We start from the raw sequence: 24,201 nt of genomic DNA on the forward strand, positions 1-24,201 counted from the left end.
ACACACACACACACACACACACACACACACACACACACACACACACTCACACACACACTCCCCCACATACATAAACAATCACGCACACACACATTTCCCCCACATATACACATACAAACACACACCCAGACACACACATACTCCCCCCAAGTACACACACACACATACACACACACCTCCCCTGCCTCGCCTGGAATCTCCCCCCTTATCAGTGAGGATCCCTTATCGAGTGGATGCTAATTGCTATAGACAGATTTACAAATTGTGCACATTAGTTTTATCTGATGCCCCGGGGGACTGCTTGAGACAAGCTTAAATAAGCACTGATGGGATGCCTGAGTGACAATAGATATATTCTCCTGGCTGCGTTCCACCAGCCCAGACAGACTGCCACTGAGCCTCTCACTGACAGCCTGTAAGATATTACAGAGATATGCCATCGCAGCGGAGAGGTAGCGCTCAGGCCCCAGACGAAAGAATGCAAGGCTTTAGGGAGAGAGAGGGAGAGAGAGAGAGAGAGAGGGGAGACAGGGAAGGTGTGTCTCACCCCTTCTGTGCAGCTTGCAGTCGTTCATCCTCCGCAGTGTGCTCCGACTTGGCTGCAGAGAGAACAAACAAACACAGACATTCTACATTAGTACTCAGCAGCATTCTAAACAGGAACTCTAAATGGTGTTCCCCATGAGAACTGCATTGTAAAGTGCAAAGAGGTGCTTTTTCTGGGTCTATCCTGCCCAAAGTCAAATGAGGCCTCGTCTGGGGACACACATATTGCCGTATTGTCGAGACAAGCGTAATGGAGACTTTGACATTTAAATTGCCCACTAAATGCAAGACTGATTATAAGCAAACTACCATAGATGAGTGACTGGTACTGAGTGCTGAGTAAAGCTTATCACTGGCATGGGATGGCCTGACATGCGATAAACAGAGTAACGTGAATGACAAGGTGTCCCTGCGTGTGTTTTTCTGTGCATATTTGGTACTCTACTGTGTATGTGATATTTAATAGTATGAGCCTCTGTGTGTGTATGAGTGTGTGTGTGTGCATGAACTTGTGAAAATGCTTGTGTATGTTTTTTGAATGACTATGTGTGTCAATAACAATGTATGTGTGACTGATTACTGCTTGTGTTTGTGTGTGAGAGAGACAGATGTGCATGTGCATGTGTTTATGATGTTTGTGGGACTATATGATGTTTACATGAATGCGTGTGTGCTTGTAAGCGTGTGGGTGTGCGTGTGTGTGTGTGTGTGTGTGTGTGTGTGTGTGTGTGTGTGTGTGTGTGTGTGTGTAAACTGACTGAGAGGAGTCAGGGCTTGGGAACTGGAGGCTCCTGTAGAGGCCAGCCATGTAAAAGTGTCTAAATGCAAGGCAGATGTGTGCGGCAGGCCCGGCCGAGGTGCAAGAATTTATCTAGGGCCAGTGAGAGCCTGTGATCTCAGATTTATTGCTTTTTTCCAGATTCATCCTTTTTACAATGATGGGGGCACCTTTCCCACTTGAAGATTTAAGAGGGGGAAGTCTCCAAAAAATTGTTCAAAGGCAGGTTTGGGGGTCTTTTGGGAGTGGGTGAGCTTAAGCTACAACCACCCCTTTTCCTTTTTACCTTTTTTCATCTCTCTCTCTCGCTCTCTCTCTTTCGGTGTGTGTGTTTGTGTGTCTGGTCTGTATGTGACGGTACCTGTGTGTGAAAGTGTTAACGTGTACACGTGGGTATGTGTGTTAGCACGTAAGTGAGCCTGCATTTGAGTGTATATGTGTGTGTCAGCTAGAGTGTGTGTGTGTGTGTATGTTTAAATGTAATCTAATGAAGGACATGAAGGAGTATCTGTGCAGAATAAGGGCGGGTGAGAGAGTGTGTGTGGGGTGTGCTAGGACCAATGGCGAAAGTCACAGCAGGGGTGCTCTGGCGCCTCAGGTCCTTCTGTCTAACGTGTGTGTATGTGTGTGTATGTGTGTGAATGTGTGTGTGTGTGTGTGTGTGTGTGTGTGTGTGTGTGTGTGTGTGTGTGTGTGTGTGTGTGTGTGTGTGTGTGTATGTGTGTGTGTATGTGCGCGCGCAGAGGAGGCACCAGCGCTCCTGGGTCCCGGGCCGTGGTGAGAGAGGATGTGTGAAGTTTCTCTCGCCGCACCCCCCCCCCCCCCCCCCCTCCCCCCTCCCCACCAACCCCCCTCCTCGGCCCTTTCGTCTGTAAACATGAAACCAGTAGTGGCTAACTAGAAAGTTATGAGACGTGCATGCTGAGCGGGACAATAAATTAGGGCTTTAAAACTCTGACACACTTTTACACACCACTGGTTTACCTACAAGTCAGATAACCAAGCGTCTGAGACGTGATGCTAATTGCACAGCGCTACAATACCAGCTAGGCTACACACTCCACTTACCTCATGGGAAACGCGCTTAAATGTTTAATATTCTAAAAACCTTATTCTCAAAAAAAATAATTGAGTGATTTAGTATTTGTCTGGAGCCAGATATATAAAAGTTTGGTAACACTTTATTTAAGGACTGTCCATAAGACTGACATGACATCGTCATAACCATGATATGACACCTGTCATGAACATGAGGAAGTCTTTATGAATGTTTATGACTGTTGTCATTAATGCAAAGATAACATTGTTGAATGAAATATTGAATGAGAATTAAACAAGACTTTTTTCATTCCTTTTCCAATGGCTATGCCAATTCAAGTTGATACTGTATCACGCTGCAGAGATTCACTCTCGAAACATTATCCATAACATAATTAATTTCATTAGACCTGTAAACAGAAATTATACATGTCATGACTTTTCCAAAACTTTCAACAGATTTCCAGAATTTCATGACTTTTCAAGGTCTGGAAAATGGGATTTTAAAACCCCATGACTTTTCCAGGATTTGCCGTGGGAACCCTGTACTGGTTGAGCATGTAGCCTACAGTAGACATAGTGCGGGATGAAGCATTCGTTTTATATTTCAGTTGGTAATTTATTGTCACGCAGTACATCATATGTTAAGGGTGCTGTTTTTTAAGAATATGTCCTTTTCAGTTTCAGATGATTTAATTTCGCAGTGGATTATATATATACGTATATATATTTAAAGTTTACTTTCACTACCCTGTAAGGTATTAGAGCTGGCAGCCACTGTGCTGTACAGCAGCAGATACGAGAGTTGTCATTGGGGCCAATAAAGTGCTACCAAGGTCTCAACCGCAATCCAGAACCCATGTGTCTGGTTTCTTCTTTCTCTCCACACGCCCCACCACCCACATGTTAGAGACACAATGTAGAGTCCCAGGGTGTGTGGAGAGGTACCTACAGGCAGTGGGCACGCAGAGGGAGTGGGTTAGATCAATTCAAGAAAAACAAAAACAAGTCTTGACACTTGTCAATTGCTTTTGTTAAGCTGTTTAAAATCATTTGACAGTGTAATACAACTTAATTACATCTTTCTGACAAGTCCAAATTGCACTACTGTAGTTGAGCTCAAGGGCATTATTTAGAACAATGTTAGAAAAGCATTTGACAGTGTAATAAAACTTAATTACATCTTTCTGACAAGTCCAAATTGTAGTACTGTAGTTGAGGTCAAAGAAATGATTCCCGACACAGTTAAAATAAAAAAGTGTAATAACACTTAATAACTACTCCAAATTGTGGCACTGTAGTTGAGGTCAGGTTGAGGCGTGACTAAGACTGGGCTATTGGGCTGAAGCCCCGGATATATTTTGTCAATAGCCCCAAACCTGTCCTGATGGCTGGTAGGTTACCTTTCCCTTGTTGTCAATCCCTGTCTATTCACAATGTGTGTGTGTGTGTGTGTGTGTGTGTGTGTGTGTGTGTTGTGTGTGTGTGTGTGTGTGTGTGTGTGTGTGTGTGTGTGTGTGTGTGTGTGTGTGTGTGTGTGCGTGTGTGTGTGTGTTTGTGTGTGTTTTTGTATGTGTGTGAGAGAGAGAGAGAGAGAGAGAGCTGAAGCCCCGGATATTTTGTCCCTACCCCCAAACCTGTCCTGCTGCCTGGGAGGTTACCTTCCCCTTGTTGTTTGGGCATGGTAGTTAGCATCACTGTCCCTTACTATCAACGTGCTTGACCTTTTGGGCAAGAGCAAGGTCAAAGGGAATGAGGTGAAGCAAGAATTACATGAAGGCAAATATCCAGGGCTTCTGCCCAATAACTTGGCCCTAGCCACACCCCAGATGGGCTTTCTGTTTCTGCCTCAAACTGCGTGAAAATGGTGCATTTAGCTGCCAGAATTTGAAACATTTTCCAACAGGTCAGGGCCCGAATGGTTTCAACTCCTAGCAACGTTCCTGCCTATTGACAGGTTATGCTGTCTTGGTTAATGTCAAGGGGTTCATAACAAAGACATCCCAAACATCAACTTTGCATTACAAATTTTAATAATTGACCGAATGACACTAAATAACAACAATCATTCAACAATCAATCAATCACTTCATGAAGTTCATGACAGGTGTCATGTTGTCATGGTTATGACGGTGTCATGTCAGTCTTCTGCACACCCCAAATAAAAGTGCTAATTGAAACCCAAAGCATTTGGTTGAAAAGGCAAGGAACACAGTACAGTTAGACTAAGCGATGAGACTATCCTAAGAGGGTACTTAATGTTGAGACTCCTTTGGATTCAAGAAAAACTAATGAGGTGAATCCCAAACCAGAACAAATTGTTGTGATCCAGATCTGAAGTGCTCCTCAGCGCAAAGCTTGTGCTAACATCTCGCTGGCAAATCACCACAAAGTTATATTGGCATCTGCAGAGCCTTCACTAAACACACAAGGCTCCGCAACAAGAGATTGATACAGTTTTGATGCAGGGCTCACAGAGATGACAAAGGTTGGAGAAAGTTCGAGCTCCTCCGCTTGATGTATCATTTATTAATGTTGCTTTGAGTGTCCTCCAAAATTAATTTAAGTGGAATTAATTGATTCATTACCTGCAGTGGATTAGTATGGTATTAATGTTGACATGATTATTAAGTGGTCCTGGAAGCCTCCCTGCCCTTCATATCTTGCGCCAGTCAGTAATATTAAGCAGACGCCGCCGTTTGCTTACGGACCCAACTTACCCCTGGAAGAAGAAACGTTTTGACTCGAAAACTCGGATTAAATTCCCCAAAAATTCAGACCTTGAAAGGTAATGATTAAAATGGAAATCAGTTCAGTCATCTGATGATGCATTCCGTTCTATAACTCCCTTCAAATCATAAAAATACGACTCTGAAGAATGACGATAGGGGCCAAAGGAGGCAGAGATGCCAAACGACACAAACAAGTGGCCAAACGACACAAACAATGGGTCAAACAACACAAACAAGGGGTCAAAACACTAACTGGAGTGTACAGGATCTTTTGAGTATGAAGGAACATTCTCGATTCTTGACCAGACTAAGACTTGTCTTACTAAAACATGGCCTCAAACACTCTAGTCCACTGCTGTGTGCAGTGTATCTTAAATGGGAAGAGCAGAAACGGGGAGAAAGAGAGTGTGTGTGTGTGTGTGTGTGTAAGAGAGAACAAGAGGGTGAGAGAGAGAACAAGAGGGTGAGAGAGAGAGAGTGACAGGGCAAGAGTGGAAAAGGAGAAGAAAGGCACAGGGGCCTTTAAGGACAGAAGAGAGGGAAGGTGAGAGAGGAGCTGGAGGGAGTGGGAAGTGGGTCGGTGGGCCAGCGGCTCATGAGAATAATGGAGCACAGAATGACGGATCAATGAGCTCAGGGAGATGTAAAGAGCTTGTCAGATCACAGTGCACTTTAAGGGCCGGCACGCGGGTCGTTCGAGTTCACCTGCGGCTCCCGCCGCGCGCGGCGACCGTCGGCAGAGCCGTGGCCGTAAAGCCCTCACACATGAGTTATGGGTCACCCCACGCCGCAGACACACTCAAATGAGCCCAGATCCCCACCTTCACGCACACACACACACACACACACACACACACACACACACACACACACACACACACACACACACACACACAGCATAACTGTATTCAGGCACCCCCATGGCCACCAGTGAGAGGCCTTTTGTGGTTTTTCAGCAGAACCTAATATATACTTGTGTGACTTCTCCATCAACCCACCATCACTGTGAGCCAACACTCAGACCCCCACCCCACACACAGAGGGCTGTGACCCATCAGGACCTACAGAGAAGTGGAGATTTATGGAAGCACTCCCATGCTTGTGGGGCTTCCCAGGTGGGCCGTGTAAGTTTGAGCGGTTGATAGAGTGGGGGGGGGTGGGGGGGTGGGGGGTAGGGGGGCGGCAGGTGGGCATCCACTCCACCCGTTCCCAGGGACAGCTGTGTCATTCCGCACGCCGCCCCCCCAGGGTGCCACACCTGACGCACCTGAGAGTGAACCCGCTGCTCCCTTCCTGAACTGCAATACACATCAGCGTTCTCACAAGGTGTTCCCAGCGCTCCACACCTGTGTGTGTGTGTGTCTGTGTGTGGTTTTGAAAACGCCCTGACAGAAAGACAGTGTACCTGTTCGTGTATGTGTCTGTTTGTGTGTGTGTGTGTGTGAGAGATCTGTGTGTATGTGTGTGTGCGCGTCTGTGTGTGGTTTTGAGAACATCGTGATTTGCCTGTGAAGCCTGCACAATCTCTGGCCCCGCGAGAGAGCCGTGGTGTCGTGTGTTGTGTACACTGAAGCCATGGAGTCGTCTCGGAGCCCCAGACAAGGGGAATGTCAGCTCACGGTCCGCGGCCCGCTTCAAAAGCCACGGCGAACTGTGGGAGGAATTCTGTTTATAAAGCGAGGTTTATAAGTATCGCCTGGTGGAACGTTCATGTGCAAGATGTGTTTTTGTTAACTAGGGCCGCTTTCTTTTTTTTTCTGTAGCCAGTGGCAACCATCGTACTTTTGGTACCATCCTAATGTTCAGTAATTACGTCCAGATTAGTGGCAGGCATAAACATAAACTCCAGACGCAAAAAAGTGCTTTGCGAATGAAAAACTAGAACTCGGGAAATATTTGAATAATGCAACAGATTTCCCTCTTAGTGCCCGCCTAAGACCTCCGGGACAAGCTGAACGCCTGCTGTAGCTGTTTGAACTCCGTCTGCGGGAACATCTCCAGAGAGGCAGAGATAAATGAAGCTGTCCTGTCATCATTTATCACCTCGGGTTAACGACATATGGATGCCATCTCATTGACGGACGGATCGCTCATTCATGCTTTGCGGAGAGGAAATTGTTTTGTTTTTGGACATCCACCCTTTTTTTTTTTTTCGTCCAAAGCCAGTTAAGCACGTACGTGTGTGAGCAGAAACAGACCAAGCTGTCCTCTTGCGAGGTGAAAGTTTTCATGTGTCACTGCCACTTTGGCCAGATAAAGGACCTTACAGCGCAGGCAGAGAAGGCCAGGGCTCATTTTCCTGGCTTCTGGCTACAGGGACTCCATATCAGACAGCTTTCATATCAGACGTCTTCCTGGAAGAATGCACCAGGAGCTATGGTTTGTCTGGCAGTGACAACGTTAGCCTATTTAGCCCTCTGAGCCCTGGGAATGTGCATACCTGTGTGCACGGGCTGACCAGACAGACCAGAGCAGCTCACAGGGGAAACAGGGAGCCTTCAGAAACAAAACGCTTTCATTGGAAAACTTTCGTCAAATCACTTTGATCTGAAACACCGTCATCATGGTTACTCTGCTTTCTGGATCCCTTCTTTTGTATTGTGATATTTATTTCTGTTTAGTTTCTATTGAAAACTCATTCTAATTTTGAAAATACGAGAGTACAGAAAAAGATTTTCGGAGACAGTTTGGCCACAGATGACCCCTACTCTTTGTCTCGCAAGCAACAGAGACATGTGATTACTATGGGCTTAAGGCTACCTGTTCACTTAACAATTCAGACAGAAAGATCAGACTTCACTGAGGGTAAAAGTGATGTCAGGGTTAAGGTTAACACTGAGGTGGGAGGGCTTGGGGTTATGTGAGGGCTGTGTGTGTGTTTATGTGTGTATATATGCATATACATGATGGTTTGTGCTTATGTTTATATATACAATACATATACATGTATGTATGTATGTATGTATGTATGTATGTATGTATGTATGTATGTATGTGAGTGTGTGTGTGTATGTGTATGTACGTATGTATGTATGTATGTATGTATGTATGTATGTATGTATGTATGTATGCACGTGTGTGTCTGTCTTTGTGTGTGTGTGTGTGTGTGTGTGTGTGTGTGTGTGTGTGTGTGTGTGTGTACATGGGGGTCACTAGGAGAGGCACCGAGAGTGCCCTGCTCCGGTGGTCCCCAGCAGCGTCCCACTGAGAGTGGCTTGCCTTTACGAGACCTCAGCCAGGGATGTCCTGCCAGCTTTACTGCGGGCCTGACTACATGAAGCGTGTTTAGGGGAATGTGATCCCCTCCTACTGCACCCGTTACAGTCAGCCCTCTGTCAGCACATACAGTTTCCCCCACGGCCTGGCCTGAAGGGGAACAGCGCAGCGAGAGGAGGAAGAGGGAGTTCATGCACTCATGGGGCCAATTACAGTTTGAAGATGGCAGCGCTTCGAGCATGATTCAACATGAGGGCCAGATAAGGTGACCGGGCAGGGAAGCCTGGTCCTAATACAAGAATACAAAGCAGAGCGATTCTAAGGGCTGTGGTTTCACTTGTTGAAATGAACAGAGGAAATGGAAAAGTGCAAATGTGCACAGACACAATTGAGAGACAGGATTAGTCCCCATGTGTTGTGTCAGATATCTGCTTAAAAGGGAGTTGTTTGTGAATGGAAGGAAAGGGACCTTTTTGACCAGATCATGACTTCTGCATGAGGGCTTTGACTGATTGATTGACTGAATGATTGATTGCTTGATTGATCGGGACTGGTGGAGAGAAGAATGTCAGGCTTGTTCAGGATGGGGTGTGTGTGTGTGTGTGTGTGTGTGTGTGTGTGTGTGTGTGTGTGTGTCTGGTGGGGGGGGGGGGGTGTGGTGTTTGCATCTTGTCTGGCAAGCGTGGTCATGATGGTGGAGATGGGGGTGAGGGTGGATTGTGGAGGGGGCAAGTCTCTGTGGAACACACCGGGCGTCTTGGTGACTGTAAACACACAATCATCCCCCGTCTGCCTGGCCCCTGGCTTTACAACAAACCCCTTCTGCCCCCCCCTCCACCCTCAACCCCCTCACTTACCTCCGACCCCCCACCTCCACCCCTACCCCTGTGGCCCCTCTCGCTGGGGATCAAACAGCCCCAAGCAGGGGCTGCAGAGAGGTTTTAGGTGACACGCCGCACTTTTCAACCCCCCCATCCATCCCAAGCCCCTCTTGGACTCCACTGAGGCCAAAGCAAGACATGTCAACCTCCTCTCCCCTCCCCTTCCCTCCACCCAGCCGCCTTGGCAGTAGCCAGCACAGAGAGCCCAGGATCCAGATCTCATTTCCTGTTTGTTTTTTGGACTCACCAGTGACGACGAAGGCCTCCATTTTGTCCTTGAACGGCTGGAGGTGCTCCTCGAGGGAGTTGGCGCACACCTTCTGGACATCCTTCTCACATGCTGGGAAAAGAAGAGAAGAATAAGTGAGATGTAAACATAGAGAAATAAAGAAAGAAGGAAGAGAGGGAGAGAGAGAGAGAGAGAGAGAGAGAGAGAGAGAGAGAAGATGCTGAGCAAATCGGAGAGAGGAGAGGATCCATGGTGTGTTGGGTATGCTGCATGTATTGTTTGCTTTTATAGCGCTGGCCTCATCACTCGGATGGTGCATAAAACGATAACGAGCCATAACCCAATGCCAACGCTATGCATTAACCAAGGGCATGTGAGTGCACGTATCACCTTACCAACAGCAACACATTCATAATTGACTTAAAGAGAGCCGGGTGTGAGGGGGGAAACACATGAGGGAGAGAGAAGTGTGTGAATCTCTCCAAAAACATCCCAAAACAGATGGCTATTAAAGCCTCCGAAAGAAAGCTGGCAGGCCCTTTAAATGAGCTTGGGCCGCATTCAAAATGTAACGGGAGAAACGCTTTTCATTATCAGAACAAAGTTTTCGCCGCGGAAAAGTTTTTTTTTTTTTTCTTTTCTTTTCTTTTTCTTACCGGAATCTGTGGTGGCAAAAATCTTGTAAGCAAAGAGCTCTTTAAAAACAAATGGAATACAGACCTAGGTCACGCCAATAAGGGGAAGTACACAGTCTAATACATACAGAATTGACCTGCTCTGAGGAGCGGAGATTAGTCATGTCGCTGTCATGCCAACAGACGCTTGTGGGAATGCACATCAGCTCTTGGGGTTTGGGTGTGAGTGTAATATTGTGTTGTTTACTGAAGCTCGCAGGTTCATGGCCCTTAGAACTGGACGTGTTAATAGAACCAAAAGAGAGCATCTGAAGTCCTCCACAAAGTTCTCTCTCCCTCACTCTCTCTTTGTGTGTGTGAGTATATATGTGTGTTTGAAAGTGTGTGTGTGTGTGTGTATGTGTGTGTGTGCATGAATGTGCACTTGTCTGTGTATATATGAGTACACGCATGCATGTGTGTTTGGATGTCTTAATAAACGCATCCTGTACTCAGACCCTGGCATGTCTAGCGTATGATGCCTGGCTTTCACAGTAAACCTGGGAATCCGGACACCATATGGTGGAGGTGGGCTTGACCCATTGCACGTCTGGAGCTGTTGTTTTACTGTGTTTGTTCCCGCCAGTCTGCTTTGTAGCCCTGCCAAACAATCTAGCTCACCAAACAAAACAGAAAGAGGAAAAAAACCCTCCACTTTGGCAAAGTCTGCACGACTCATTCAAATGATCCTGTGTTGATGTATACAGCACAGTGTGAATAATCAAATTTTTTCTATTCACCTGCTAATCATTACTGGCCACAGTACATTTCTCCAGCAGGTCATAATCACATCTCTTTTAAGAGGACCACTGGCTGATTGAAGGGGATCAATGCTGTCTGATTTCTTTCTGGGAATCTTGAAGTAAAAGGATCCCCTAATTAAAACATGTCTGGCCAAGCAGATAGGGGAAACGTATTCCTTTGGATATGTGTGTCTGTCGGTGTATGTCTGGGAGTGCATGAATGTGTGAGAGAGTGTGTGTGTGCTTACGTGCTTATGTGTGTGTGTGTGTGTGTTTGTGTTTGTGTTTGTGTGTGTGTGTCTCTGTGTGTGTGTGTGTATGTGTGTATGTGTGTGTGTGTGTGTGTGTGTGTGTGTGTGTGTGTGTGTGTGTGTGTGCTTGCGTGTGTGTGTCTAATGTATTCACTGTTGTTTAGCCAGATAAGTCCCCCAAAATTCCTCTGACATCGGTGGAACTGAAATAATTGGCCCGTTTTGTAACGCTTAGGCTCCTAAGCCATGCTTGTGGACCACATACTTCTGAAAATCCTCTTTGACAAACATCCAGGCCAGTGGCCAGAGATCTGACCAAAGGGTTCTGTTACCTAATCTATGAGAATGATGAAAGATTCATCAAATGAAAGGAGAAAGAAACACAAACAACGAAATGAAAACTAAATTACATTTTGAAAGAAAAAAAAAATGAATGTTCCTCTGTGCTTAGCAAAAATCAGAAATACATAGAATAACGAATGCATAAAGCTCCCAAACTCTTTCTAGGTTATCCCATGAGAAAGCCATCCCACATTGTCAAGTCCTCAAACACAGTAACACACAAAGTTAAAGATCTTCTGCCATGTACAGTATGTAGCACCTTGACAAGTGGTTCATTGGCAACCAAAACATCAGCATTCTTGGGAAACAGATATCCCAAACTGACAACACAAAGCTTTGATGTTTGCCAATTTGTTCAAGATACGAAATACGGAGGACAAATGTAAATGTTTCTCCTGGTACAAGAGCTGAATACTGCAGAGCAGAATACTATGGATGGTCAACAAGCATTGTGGCTCCACAGGCAGCTCACAAGCTCAGCCACTGGATAGTGATCCATGGAGGGGTTTTTGCCATTCAATGTTGTATACACAGGCACATAATATACCAGTTATTTATGATGACCGAAGACACCAGACTAACAGATCACTGAGTCATCTGTGGTTTGAGCACTTCCTTTCACATGCTTGATGTGGCGCAAAGAGTCACTGTAGATGGCAATGTTTACAAACGAGTTTAGTCAGCAAAACATAGAGGATAAACTATTGAATTAGCATTGAGCAACAGGTGCCTCCTCCAGCTTTCATTGTAAGATTTCCAGGAGTTGACTTCACAGAGTAAATATGTAAATATGTCTGTCTGCGGCAGTCTTGGTCAAAACATATCCCGGGGTTGGAGACACAGCAATGACTAATGCTCCCATCGCCTGCTTTTTCGAGACGCCCGCTTGTGACAGGATGCCCCCCTGAGTACCATCAACCCCTCAATTTCCAGGAGACTCCTTCCTAAATGCGGTCCAGACAGCTAGGGCCCACGAGACGGAAAGCTCAGCAAAGCAAACAGCAGGCTGTGTCAAACAAAAAGTCCCCCCGCGCCCCGCTGATTGAAAAGTATTGTCTCCTGACAGTGCAGCGAGAACCACAGAGGGCAGCAGCGTTAGGCACAGAGGGAGGACCAGGGCGAGGGCCAGTGAAGTGCTGAAAAGGGGAGTGTACAATCCATGAAATGTTTATGATTTTACATATTGTTACGCGGACGACTTGTCGAGTTAGCAAACCATAAAAATGCGGACTTGTCAGTGTGTGGTGTCACATAAGGTTGGGTTAGTCCACGGGCGCTGACATGGCGGGGCCCAGCGGAGAGTGTAAATGCGATACGTACTGAACAAAGATCTAAATGCAACATGGAACGACTCCTGTAAATAGTAAACAGTGCATGGAGCTATGGCTACAGATATAAATTGGTACTCAGAATGTGAGAGAAATAAACTGTTTCAGCATGGAGCATGGAGACATTACATGATCTATTATTACAGTTCAGTGAAACATGGGAGCAAAATCTGACATGTTGCCGTTATAGTTTTGTTCAGTGAATTTATTGACTATGACAAAAAACATTGAGGTGGTGGAGGAGGTGGGGGTGTGTGTTTCCTACACATTGTGTGTGGTGTTCTCCTTCAGCGCCACTTCTCCAGGGTCCCCTCTCCATCTTTAAGCGAGCAGCTCCACGGCTAACTGCATAATTACATTACGCTAAATAAAGCCATGCTGTTCTCAAATTGAGCGACTAGTGGTAATCGGGTCCTGTGTGCCCACAAACCTGTATCGGCTTACCAGTGGGCACGCTGCCGGAGGGGACGGCTTCTGCCTCGGAAACAAAAAAAAATCAGAGCAAAGCCTCCTCCCTACAGAGACGCCGACTCCAGAACATGCTCTGGCCAGATCAGGTCCGTTTCAGTCACTGTACTATCTGGGCCCTCATCACACTAAAACAAGGATCAGAGGACTGATTCCCAGTCATGATCTTGAAGTGCTTAGTGAGGGTTAAGGTCCTACAAACGTTGAGTAAAACAGTTAGTGACTGTTCTGTTTGGGCTGTACTGTTTCTCTTACGTTTAATAAAATACTTTCCCTTCTACAATGTTTATAACTATGAAGTATTTCATTGTTTTTTTTCTATGTGACCTATTATAATTTGACCGGCAATTACAAAAACTAAGAACATTAGTCACTGAAATTAAATATGATGCCTTGAAATATTAGACATTTTATCAACGTGGATCTCAAAACAACAGATGTTTTTTCGCAGTATCAGTGACATACACCATCTCTGAGTTCCCGACAATGACTGTAGATGTGGTGGCTGATGGTTAAAATGTTCTTCTTGGCCGATATTGGCATGTTGCTGCAGCGGGACTCTGCTCCATGTCCCTGCCTTTTCTCAAGTTCATCGAGGGACTGTGGCAAGAGGAGACAGCCCATAATCCAAGACAGAGCAAGACCCAGCAGAGCGGCCACTCCTGATTGAATTCACATGGCCAGAAAACAGTAGTGTTGTCATTGGGTGTTGTGTTGACTAGGTGTGGAGGGGGGCAGACATTCATGGAAATCAAAATGTAAATCACGAAGCGAATCCTCTTACACAAGACGTTTGTGTGTGTGTGTGTGTGTGTGCGTGTGTGTTTAACGCCCCGAGTTGCTTCGGCTCGGTTTCAGCGGGGTCAGGGGATTCGGAGACTTGGGCTTTGATGACAAAGCCCTACACACATGCAATTACTCAGGGAGGAGGAAGGGGAGGAGGGGTAGAAAAAAAAGACCACAGCAACAAAACAACTCTCTGACCATTTCACTACATCAAGGCAAAGACAGGAGTTAACTGTGGGAATGTTATTAAAGACCGAAAAAATGCTTGCCTGATTACTTCCCAAAAAAAGAAAAGCAAAAGCAGCCCTGGTAAAAGGTCTTAAGCCATACTTTACCATTATGAATAACTACGTCTTAATTAAGGTGCAATTAATCAAGGAGGAGGGGGTCAAAACACACCGTTGAAATGTTCTATCGTGAGCACTCCCAGATAAGGAGATGGGCAGGAATTCAGAGATGCCTCGGAGGAGCCAGGGAAGTTTTAGCCAGACTCCAGCAAGTCTGCCCTGGTTTCTAGAGGGAGACGCGACCATGGGCAACTAGGCATGAGACGGGCGGCCAGGCATCCCAAAGCCTTGCATCATACGAGAACACAGGGGGGGAGGCAAGAGGGGGTTGGGGGGGTTAATTCTGTTGATGCTCTGATTTTTTGTTTTGGATAGGGGGATAGGGGTAGTTGGCAAATGTGGCCTACTCTTGTCACTTTGATGTCCACTGCCTCCCCCCCACCCCGAGTCGCAGAAAGCGACCACTTCAACAGCTACCAGTAAATCTGACAATGTGGAGACAATGGCACATTGTCAGGAGTGGCTTGGCTGAAGGAAAGATATTTGAAAAACAATCCACAGAAGCATAAACCAGGCTCCCGTACCAATGCACAACAGAAACAATCGTCATTTCTCCTCTCAATGATAAAAGTGCGTGACAATAAAAAAACATGTTGTTTAAACATGCACACACCCACACCCACACCCACACACACACACACACACACGAGTACACAGTGCTTAAACGTAATGTTTTGGAAAATCTTTTCCAGTCCGAGGTCTCCAGCCAGAGGCAGGTTGAGCCTGTGCGTTGTCTGCGTCCTGGCAGCCCAGGGTTATTTATACCTCAGCGAGGCCCACTTCCATCAGCGCAAAGCCCAGGAATTCTACTGATAATCCACAATTATACACAACCTCCACGGCCTGACGGGCTCCAGGATAAATCCCTGCTATTATCTGAGTCCGAGCCAGCCCGGGGAGCTCTTGAGTAAAGGTAAGTCCCACTCGACCCGATAAATCCTCCCCTATTGTGTCCTAAAAACCCAGCAAACTTTAAGACATTGCCAGTCGCCAGTCACGGCTCTGGTGCTGACAGCCCTGTTCGGCCATGGGAAATATGTCCTCGAAGAGAACATGTTCTAGGTTTATGAGGACAGCTGAAGAGATTTGTGGTGAAGTTGTGTAAAACTGGTGTTAGGCTACGCCACACTCTTTTTGATGCACTGCTTATGGTGTTAAGACAGCACAGCCTGCTGCAATTGCTGGCTTGATAAAATCAAACTTTACACAGCCCCTGCAGTATAATCAGTTAAAGCTTTAAATGGGACAATTAAAAGCTTCAGCTCACTCCTTCATGATGACAAACTCATATATATATACTACGGCTAACGCATACATAAATACATACCTACATACAGCACAGCATTAGCCGTAGTCTACAGTCTTCACCCTGAACAATCCCTTGTACGTAGCTAATCTACATAGAAATATTTGAGTCTTGGGCTTAATCCTTTGCCTCGATCCCATACTCAGCCAGTGAGGAACAGCAGTGCTCCCCTGAAGCCGTGAGAAATGCGGGAAGAGAGGCCTGGGCTCTGAATCCTCAATCATAAAACATCCCTCAAGCTAAAATCCTTGCTTGGTGCTGACATTAAAGGGCAATTTAAAGTGAAGACACTGTCTGATTTGCCACCATGATGAATGTCTTGCCCAGCTCGAGTCTTCTGTGAAACACTAAACTCCTCCGGGCAGCAAATGGCCTCTGACTGTTCATTTTTATTTGATACTATTTCATTCAGTAGCACCCCTGCCTCGCTGTCCTCACACATTACCAGCTAGCCTCACTGAAGCCTAGCTGGCCTCCCTAGTTCCAGTGAAGAGCATGAAGAACCTCTTACTGACTGCAAAAAATCCGGTCTCGATTCAAAGGCATTTGGACTGGTGATGTGGGACACTGGCTCTGAATCATTCCCTCCAGGGTAAACTTACTGAGTGAGTTCTAAGTGGAATTTAAAATTAGCGAGACACTCTCCAAAGCGACTAGGAAGCACATCTGGGACACTCATCAGCGACAGCTGTGAGAATTCATCTATGGCATTTTGACTGGCTCCTTATGTGAGAGTGCAGACTAAAAATAAATAATATTTGAAGATTTCTATTCCATGCTATTTCTAGACTGATGGGCACATTCTCTTTAGTGCCCTTTCACTAGGTGATCAGCATTTCAGCTTAACTACTCCTAACAATGTGATCTGACCAGTAGGCAAATAGCATATGACACAGATTCTATATCAGCCTTGGTCTCAGTCCATAAACACAGTCTTGACTTCTGAAAGCGAGGTGTGCTGCAAGCACACCACCCCACGAAACAGGAAGACAGATCAAATGTGGATCATATTTCTGTCTCATTGAGAGGTGGAGAGGGCAGAAGGGCAGCCAGGCTGTCTGGGGGCAGATCGGCCCCTGTCCAGTCCAACTAAGCAATCAGAGAGTGGCCCCTTCCTCCTTCAAACCTACCACCCTCGCTACAGTCGAGCCCCTATGACGTCCAACACAGACTAATTAAGGAAAGGGCCGAGTACAGATCCCTGGGGAACACCGCACAGTCCTTGATATGAAGCATGCAGTGCGGCTATAACTCATTTACTGGCCTTTGGAAAACAGTGTAGTCAATCTGGGTGAGTTCTGTGTAGTTTTATCTCACATGCGTAAATCAGAAACATCACCTTCTTTTTTACGAGAAATATGGAAATATTTCTAATTAAGACCAGTTGGGTTCTATGGGATGTGGGTTATAATGGAGGAGCATAAATATTTATTCCTACCGGCTGGAGGTAAGAATAAAAAATAAAGAGGCATAGGTGGACCTTCCTGAACAGTGAGAATTCTCACTTACAATTCCCTGCCAATACCCCGAGGACTCTGAGGCGAGACTTTAAAAGTTTTTTGGGGGGGGAGTACAGATCAAATACTAAGCCCCTTATGTTACATTTATTGTCTTAAACTCCTCCATTTTTCCTAATAAATGACTGACAGCTTGAGGTGGGGCTCAAGACTCTTGTAGACCCCTTTGTATTTTTCCCCCCGGGTCAGTGAGGATCAGGCTTTAACAGCAATCTGCTTAAGTGAGGTGAGAGGAGAGAGCATATCTAATTGCTTTCATATGTCGGATTATTGGTTGATTTAAATAATCACAGACACGAGGGGGCCGGAGGGCATCGCCTTTCACCCTGGGACGGCCCAGAGGAGGCACACTGTGTGGGGAAGCCTCGACCCTGTAGACCAGACACACCGTATTAAATAAAAAACCCTACCTGCTTGGCAGTCTCTCACTATGAAATTTTCATCTAACAGTTTTACTACGGATTTTAGTCCTCTGACCATAGCAAAAGCAGGCAGCCAGTAGTTTCTGTTAAATATGGATTCAGCCCCCATTGCTATTTAATTGTCTTTCAGGGTAGATGATGGATGAAATTGAGAGTTATATAATGGCTATTAAGGCAACAACAGCTAGAGCAACAAGATGGTGTGAACTGTTTTTTTCAACAGGTACAGACATATACTATACCATATCATGACACATCATTTAAGTTAAAAGGGGAGTTTATGAGGACGAGTGACAAAGAAGTAGCTGTACCTGTCAGCTCTCTCTTGAGCTTCCTGACGTCCTTAAAGAGGTCTTCAAACTTGACTTGCGCAGCTAAGAAAAAATCCTGAGGCTCGGGTAAGGGGAATACACTTTTGTCTGTGCCTGCATCCTGATGCACAAACAGAGAAAAACAAAGCACTAAGAGATTGACTTCTTTGCCTTTGACCCATGTGTCATTAACATATAAATAATATATATAACTATAATATATAACAATTTTTCTTACCTTGTCAAAATTGCGCAGATAGTAGGACACCACATAATCCACCAAGCAAATACGACTATCCTGTCAGGAGAAATAATTGAATTTGTTATTAAAAGAGGTTGAAGCCCAAATTAATATAAAAAAAGCAGGGATTTCTATAACAAAGCCATAATAAGACAAACTAAACTTCTAGCTCTAATTAAATATGTGAAAAGCAATGAGTCCTAGCAGTAACAACAGTTTTGAAGACCACTTAGGAAAGATTTTATCAGCTAAAGTACTACTGACTTCAAGACAGAATGATCCTATAGGGAAACAACAGAAATTAACAGAAAAGAATAGAATGCCACATGAAAGAAGGGAAGAAACTAGAATGTAGCCCAATATATATAGAATATAGAATACAACCAAATGGAATAGAATACAACATCGATTTAAACAGTACCCTGCTCTTCACATCCTTCAGCTTAGGTAAGATCTCCAGGCCAAAGCCATCAGCTTGCCCTCTTGTCCTATTGCCTCCATTCATGTAGTTCCCAAAGGCCAACACCAGCCCCATTACGTCCTTTACGCTGTCTTGCTCTAGAAGACCCTAGACACACACACGCACGCACGCACGCATGCACGCACACACGCACACACGCACACGCACACACACACACACACACACACACACACACACACACACACACCCACATGCACACACACACAGAAAGAATAGCATGTCTGAGCCAAAGTTGAAATATCATGGCTCAGGATGCAAGGAAATTAAACATCCATCTCAGAAACTACCTGGCCATTCGCCACAATACTGGACAAACAGTATCATTTCCTAATGACAAACCAAATTGACAATTGTTCCCAAGGTCACCATTTTAAACCACACGTCTGAAAAGTTGAAAAGTTAATTCTCTGCATGTGTAAATACACTTAGAAGGGTGACAAGATTACCTACTGGCCAAGATATTCAAATGAATGTCAGTATTATGGATGGTTGCATATCCAGCCATTTCTGGTGAAACTGCTGTCACAACTCATCAGTTTGAAGCTCTCGAATGGTTTACCGAGAGGATATTTTACCTTGGACACAGTGGAAACAATCTCCACTTTGCGATGGATGGAGGAGATTCCCTCCACGAAGACCGACTGGAATATGATGCAGTGTGCCCTTCCAGAAAAGTCTGGGATCTGGGAGAGCTCGTAGAGGAACCTGTGAAAGGTCAGCATCACAAAATTACCTCACCACCCCCCAAAAAAAGAATGCTTAATTTGTCTGTTATCACTGAAGTGTGACCTTTCAGAGTTGACTCAACCTGACAAATCCAGGAAGGCAGCCTTACATTCATTACCTATTGTATCATAAGCCTCAGCTTAAAACAGACGCCTGATTCTCAAACCATTAATGAGTTAGAGGAGGCTGCTCTCCTGTCTACTGGAGGAACTAGAGGTTCTTGTTGCATTAATAAGCTGTAAATCTGGGCTACATTAAGGCCCAGATCAAAGACAGGCCATCAACACAGCACACAGACAGTGACATCAACACATAAACGGTACCATGATAGAGCGGAGGAGTGATTCCCTTGTGTAATGGGGAGGACGTCAAAACTCAGGTGAGTCATACATAGACATCCCATAATAACATGGCCTTCTCCGCCACATGTAAACCATTTAGTGAATCTATGAGAATCCAGTCAATCAGTGCCTGAGTGACTGTGTACATGCAGACAGTACAGGGGGAGATATGCTGTCGAGTCCCACGGCCATAACTGGAAAACAAGCGTGTGGGAGCAGACCCTTGAGGTGTCTACTATGTGTTTAAGACGGCATACAAAATGTCAGCACCTGCGTTGTTAAAGTTAAATTTATTTTCATGAGGGGGAATAAATGAATAGAAGGGCCTGTGAAACAGGTTTTCATGGCTGTTTATAGACTATATGACAGCCAAGGTGATTTGGCAGCAGAAAAGGGCTGTTGCTGTACTACTATTTTTGAAGACTACGCAGAGTCTCAGCTCTTTCATCTGCATTTTCACTGTTGTACATTCTGCACATAGGGCTCCTGCATCTTAAACGCTGTTGCTTGTGGCAATGAGCCTCAGTTATGGGAAGTAGAGTATCTCACTGTTCAGGTTTGTCCAACAGTTTAACTTCGTCCTCCTTGGAGCTGTCGTAGTGCTTCTTGATCCTCTCGAGCTCGTCGCTGGTCGCTCTCTGCGAATGAGGACAAAAACAGCTGACTAAGCAACACGTGTGAAATCTGACAGCAACGAGACTGAAAAATGCTACAGGATAAACAGTGTCTGAAGAGTTCTGATTATCATTCCAGAACTGCGTAAAAACAAACGGGAGAATTTTGTATCTCAAGAAAATACTGACAGCCATCACGTCAAATTCAGTATTTATTTTCAGTACTATACAGATGTTTGAAAGACTGGTGGAATATATAAAAAGAAAGTTCTCCATCACAGACAAAAAGAAAAAGGAATGATAAAACATCTCTCATTTCTCATTTGCTATCCAGACTGCGTCCGAGCATACTCACATTTTCGTATAAAGCCTCAATGGTCTCCAAGTCCACCACCGAGTTGTCGACAGTCAAAACAGCTGGAAAGTTAAATGAGTTTATTAGACACATTCTCACATAAAAGGAAGATTATTTTCAGCAAGCATACTGTCTTCATTAAGCATCCACACGTTTGGAAAGCAAGCCTTTTCCTCAGCTAACTCAAAGGAGGTTAAACACATGCAGTCATGCCATTTCCTGTACTTTCAGTTTCAAACCTAACATTGGCAGGTTTTTTTTGTTTAGTTTTTTTTTTTGCCACAGTTATACACAGCATTAAGAAGCACTGTCAGCGAGGTATGCCTCTAAATGAAAGACGCCGTATAACAGTCTAGCCGCAAAGGTTTACTAGAACTGCTCTCACACTCTTATACACCATACGTATAAATACACACGGACGAGAAACCATAGTTAAAAACACCGAGATATCTAATCCTCTGTTTGTCCCCGGAAAAAAAAGCCCATATGTGTTTAGCGTGAGGTATTAGCCTGTTTGACAGGGGCGCTACTCTGTGGTTAAGGCGGTGTGGCAATGGATGGGAGAGGGGTGTCAGGGAGGCCAGGGTGGTGTCAGGGGAAGCCCCGGCACGGTGGCTCTCCTCGCTTGGAGACATGCAGGGGACTAAGCCTCTTTGCCATGGGTCACGGAAGACAACCTGTAACCGCTTAACCCCTGGACCTGCGCAGGGGAACCACCGCAGCTCCCAGTAATGATGTCTGCCGCGCAGAGACAGAAATGAGATGGGAGGAAGAGGAGGGGAGGATGGATGGAGAGGTCTGTGTTTGCGTGTGTGTGTGTGTGAGAGAGAGTGAGAGAGAGAAAAAAGAGAGAAAGAGAGAAAAACTGAGTGTGAGGAGAGATAATATATTGCCAGTCTGTGCACTCTCAAGAGTGTTGTGATAGTGAGATTCTGTCTGAGCTAAAATGATGAAACAAAAACAAAAGCACAGCACTCCAAGCTTGTGTGAGGGAACAGACACACATAGAGGAGGAATCAGAGGTATTCTTCAGGATGGTGTGGCTGTGTCATCGCACCTACGTGTTTTTTTCATCAACCACCATTTGGCTTTCAGAACACCTCGGCTACCAGCCTTCCGATTCCAACCTGCCCACGCAGCTAGACCCGGCCGCAATCCGGACATTCCGTAATTGTGACACACATCTCAACAAACTTCCAAAAGTCAAACATTCAAATTACAGCATGGGAGACGAGGCCTGCGGAATACTGCCAGAGCAGAGCTTTTGTTACAATGGGTTATTGAACACCCACCCACTGCGTGGTTCACACTCTTTCACTGAGGTGGGCAAGAGGGGGGCGGGGGGTGTTGGTGGGCTGGGGAGGTGGGGTAGGTGGTGGGAGTACTGGTATCGCTGGGGCAGTTCAGGGGGTCCGGATATTTCTCCACACCCGAAGATCAAAGCCCCCCCCCCCCCCAACCTCATCCCCTCTCTCACTGGCCGAGCTGCTGGGGCTGAACTGGAGTGTGTGTTGGTGTGTGTACTGTGTTTAGGTGTGTGTGGTGTGGGGGTAGGCTTCCCTCAGCCTCCCTTTAAAGCCCCATGACCCTGGAGGTCCCCTCCATCAGGCTGCCTCCTCGTCGGGGCTCCTGTGCTCGCCTCATACCCCTCCCACCCTGCCTCGCCCCCCCCAGGCCCCCCAGGCCCCCCCAGAGCTGGGGCTCCTTGCGCTCCCCTGGTTCCCAGTGGCCGTAATTACATTACATGTCCCATGTCTTTTTAATTTGCCAACAAAGGGCAGGCTAAGCAGGCGCAGGGCTGGAGGGCGCTTGTGTGTGTGTGTGTGTGTGTGTGTGTGTGTGTGTTTGTGTGTGTGTGTGTGTGTGTGTGTGTGTGTGTGTGTGTGGAGTGGTGGTGGTGGTGTTGGGATGGGGGGGGCAGTGTGGCATTGTCACATTTAGACAGTCCGCCTCACCTACACCCATTAGGGCTGAAGGAAGTCGACACATGCTGTGCTCGGAGCAGGCCATTTCAGTGTTTATGTGGGGGGGATGGGAGGGGGGATTTAGTCTGTGGTTCAACACCAAAAGAGAGAAAAGTAGAAAGACGGGGAGAGAGAGAGAGAGTAAGAGAGAGAGAGAGACAAGGAGAGAGGGAATAAAGAGACAAAGTCAGAAAGAAAAAACATGAGAGTGGATAAGGGACGAAAAAAAACTGACAGCCTTACTTGACTGTGAGTGTGTTTGTGTGTCTGTGTGTATAGGTGGATTTGTCTGTGTGTGAGTGTGTTTTATGTGGGACTGTGCAGTGTCTGCTCGCTGCAAGGCTGGATTTATACGTGTTCAGATCATTAGCGGGGTGTCGCTGCCATTAGGCTTGCAGCGACCGTCCCTGGCAACAATAAACAGATCTGCCGCGAGAGAGCAGAGAGCCGCGTGCCCAGACAACCAGGCGCTCACCACAACAGTGCTGCTGCCACGGTGACCACAGCGACCCGGAACACCCGGAAAACCGCCGCTCTGTCGATTCAGGGGGAAAAAATTCCCTCCCTCGTCTCGAACCTTAGACAGGCGGTGCGAGCAGGAATTCTAACAAGACTAGGAAATGTCTAAATGTCGGAACGGCTAATGACATTCCAATGTGGAGCCAGGGCCTTGGAAAAGCCTGAAAACAGCCGCTGCTTGCTGCCTGTGCTTCCGCTGCCTGTATTTCCGGAGAGAGGGAAAGGGGAAAAGACAAATTCATGGAAGTGCACATAAAAGTCGCATATCAGGAGACATAAAAAGACACATATCGACTGCCAGGGGGAAAGAATTTGACGGCCTTTTCTTTCCCGACTCTTTCCTCCCTCTAAAAATAACCAACGCAACATCTGCGTCTTATCAAGTGCGTGTGTTCTTTCTCTCTCTCTCTCTTTCTCCGTCGATCTGGTGAAAATAAGTGAAATATATAGCTGCTTAATTAAACGAACGAGTCCTGCGATAGAGAGACCGTGCCAGAGAAGAGTGACGTTAGCCTGCCTTGGCGCAGAGAGAGAGAGAGAGAGAGAGAAAGAGAGAGAGGGGGAAAGTAAAGCAGAGAGGGTTTCTCACCTTGCTGGATGTCCTTCATCTCCAGGTGCAGGCTGGATATAAGTATCCCCACTGTCTGAGACCGCTTCCCATCCAGTAGCTTGACAATCTACAGCACAGACAGAAAAGGAAGAATCCAGTCAGGAGCAGCACAACTCATCTACGTCCGAATACCTTTAGCAGCGACAGAAAACATTAATAACAGTGTAGCATTGTGAGAAGTGGCCACCATGACCAGAGACCTTGTTTGAAGCGGCTTCATTTCTAAATTAGATTAGAAACTCTCTGTGTATTTTTCTACCAAATTTTATGCTTTTATCATTTAATGAACAATTTAAATTAATTATATTCTACTGCTCCACTAATAATAGTATAGCATTGTGATAAATACAGTTCTGCGGCCTTGACCATGTGAGGCGGACATGATGGCAAAGAGCCTGAAGCCTATGGAGGATAGAATCGGTTGCTAGCACCTTT

The 24,201-nt window shown here is 45.9% G+C and overlaps 1 protein-coding gene across 1 annotated transcript in view; it reads right to left on the reverse strand.

Moving 5' to 3' along the window:
* Positions 1–24,201, reverse strand: part of LOC105908184 (formin-like) — a 78,248-nt gene that overhangs the window by 9,790 nt on the left and 44,257 nt on the right. Inside the window, exons 8-16 of the mRNA XM_042709836.1 lie at positions 23,746–23,833; positions 20,674–20,735; positions 20,254–20,342; positions 19,213–19,342; positions 18,578–18,724; positions 18,154–18,213; positions 17,916–18,036; positions 9,439–9,531; positions 548–599 (exon numbers count right to left, since the gene is read on the reverse strand). Of these exons, the coding sequence (XP_042565770.1) occupies positions 548–599; positions 9,439–9,531; positions 17,916–18,036; positions 18,154–18,213; positions 18,578–18,724; positions 19,213–19,342; positions 20,254–20,342; positions 20,674–20,735; positions 23,746–23,833 (842 nt within the window). The remainder of the gene's footprint in view (positions 1–547; positions 600–9,438; positions 9,532–17,915; positions 18,037–18,153; positions 18,214–18,577; positions 18,725–19,212; positions 19,343–20,253; positions 20,343–20,673; positions 20,736–23,745; positions 23,834–24,201) is intronic.

This window comes from Clupea harengus, chromosome 14, assembly GCF_900700415.2.
Source record: "Clupea harengus chromosome 14, Ch_v2.0.2, whole genome shotgun sequence".
Classification (NCBI taxonomy): Eukaryota; Metazoa; Chordata; class Actinopteri; order Clupeiformes; family Clupeidae; genus Clupea; species Clupea harengus.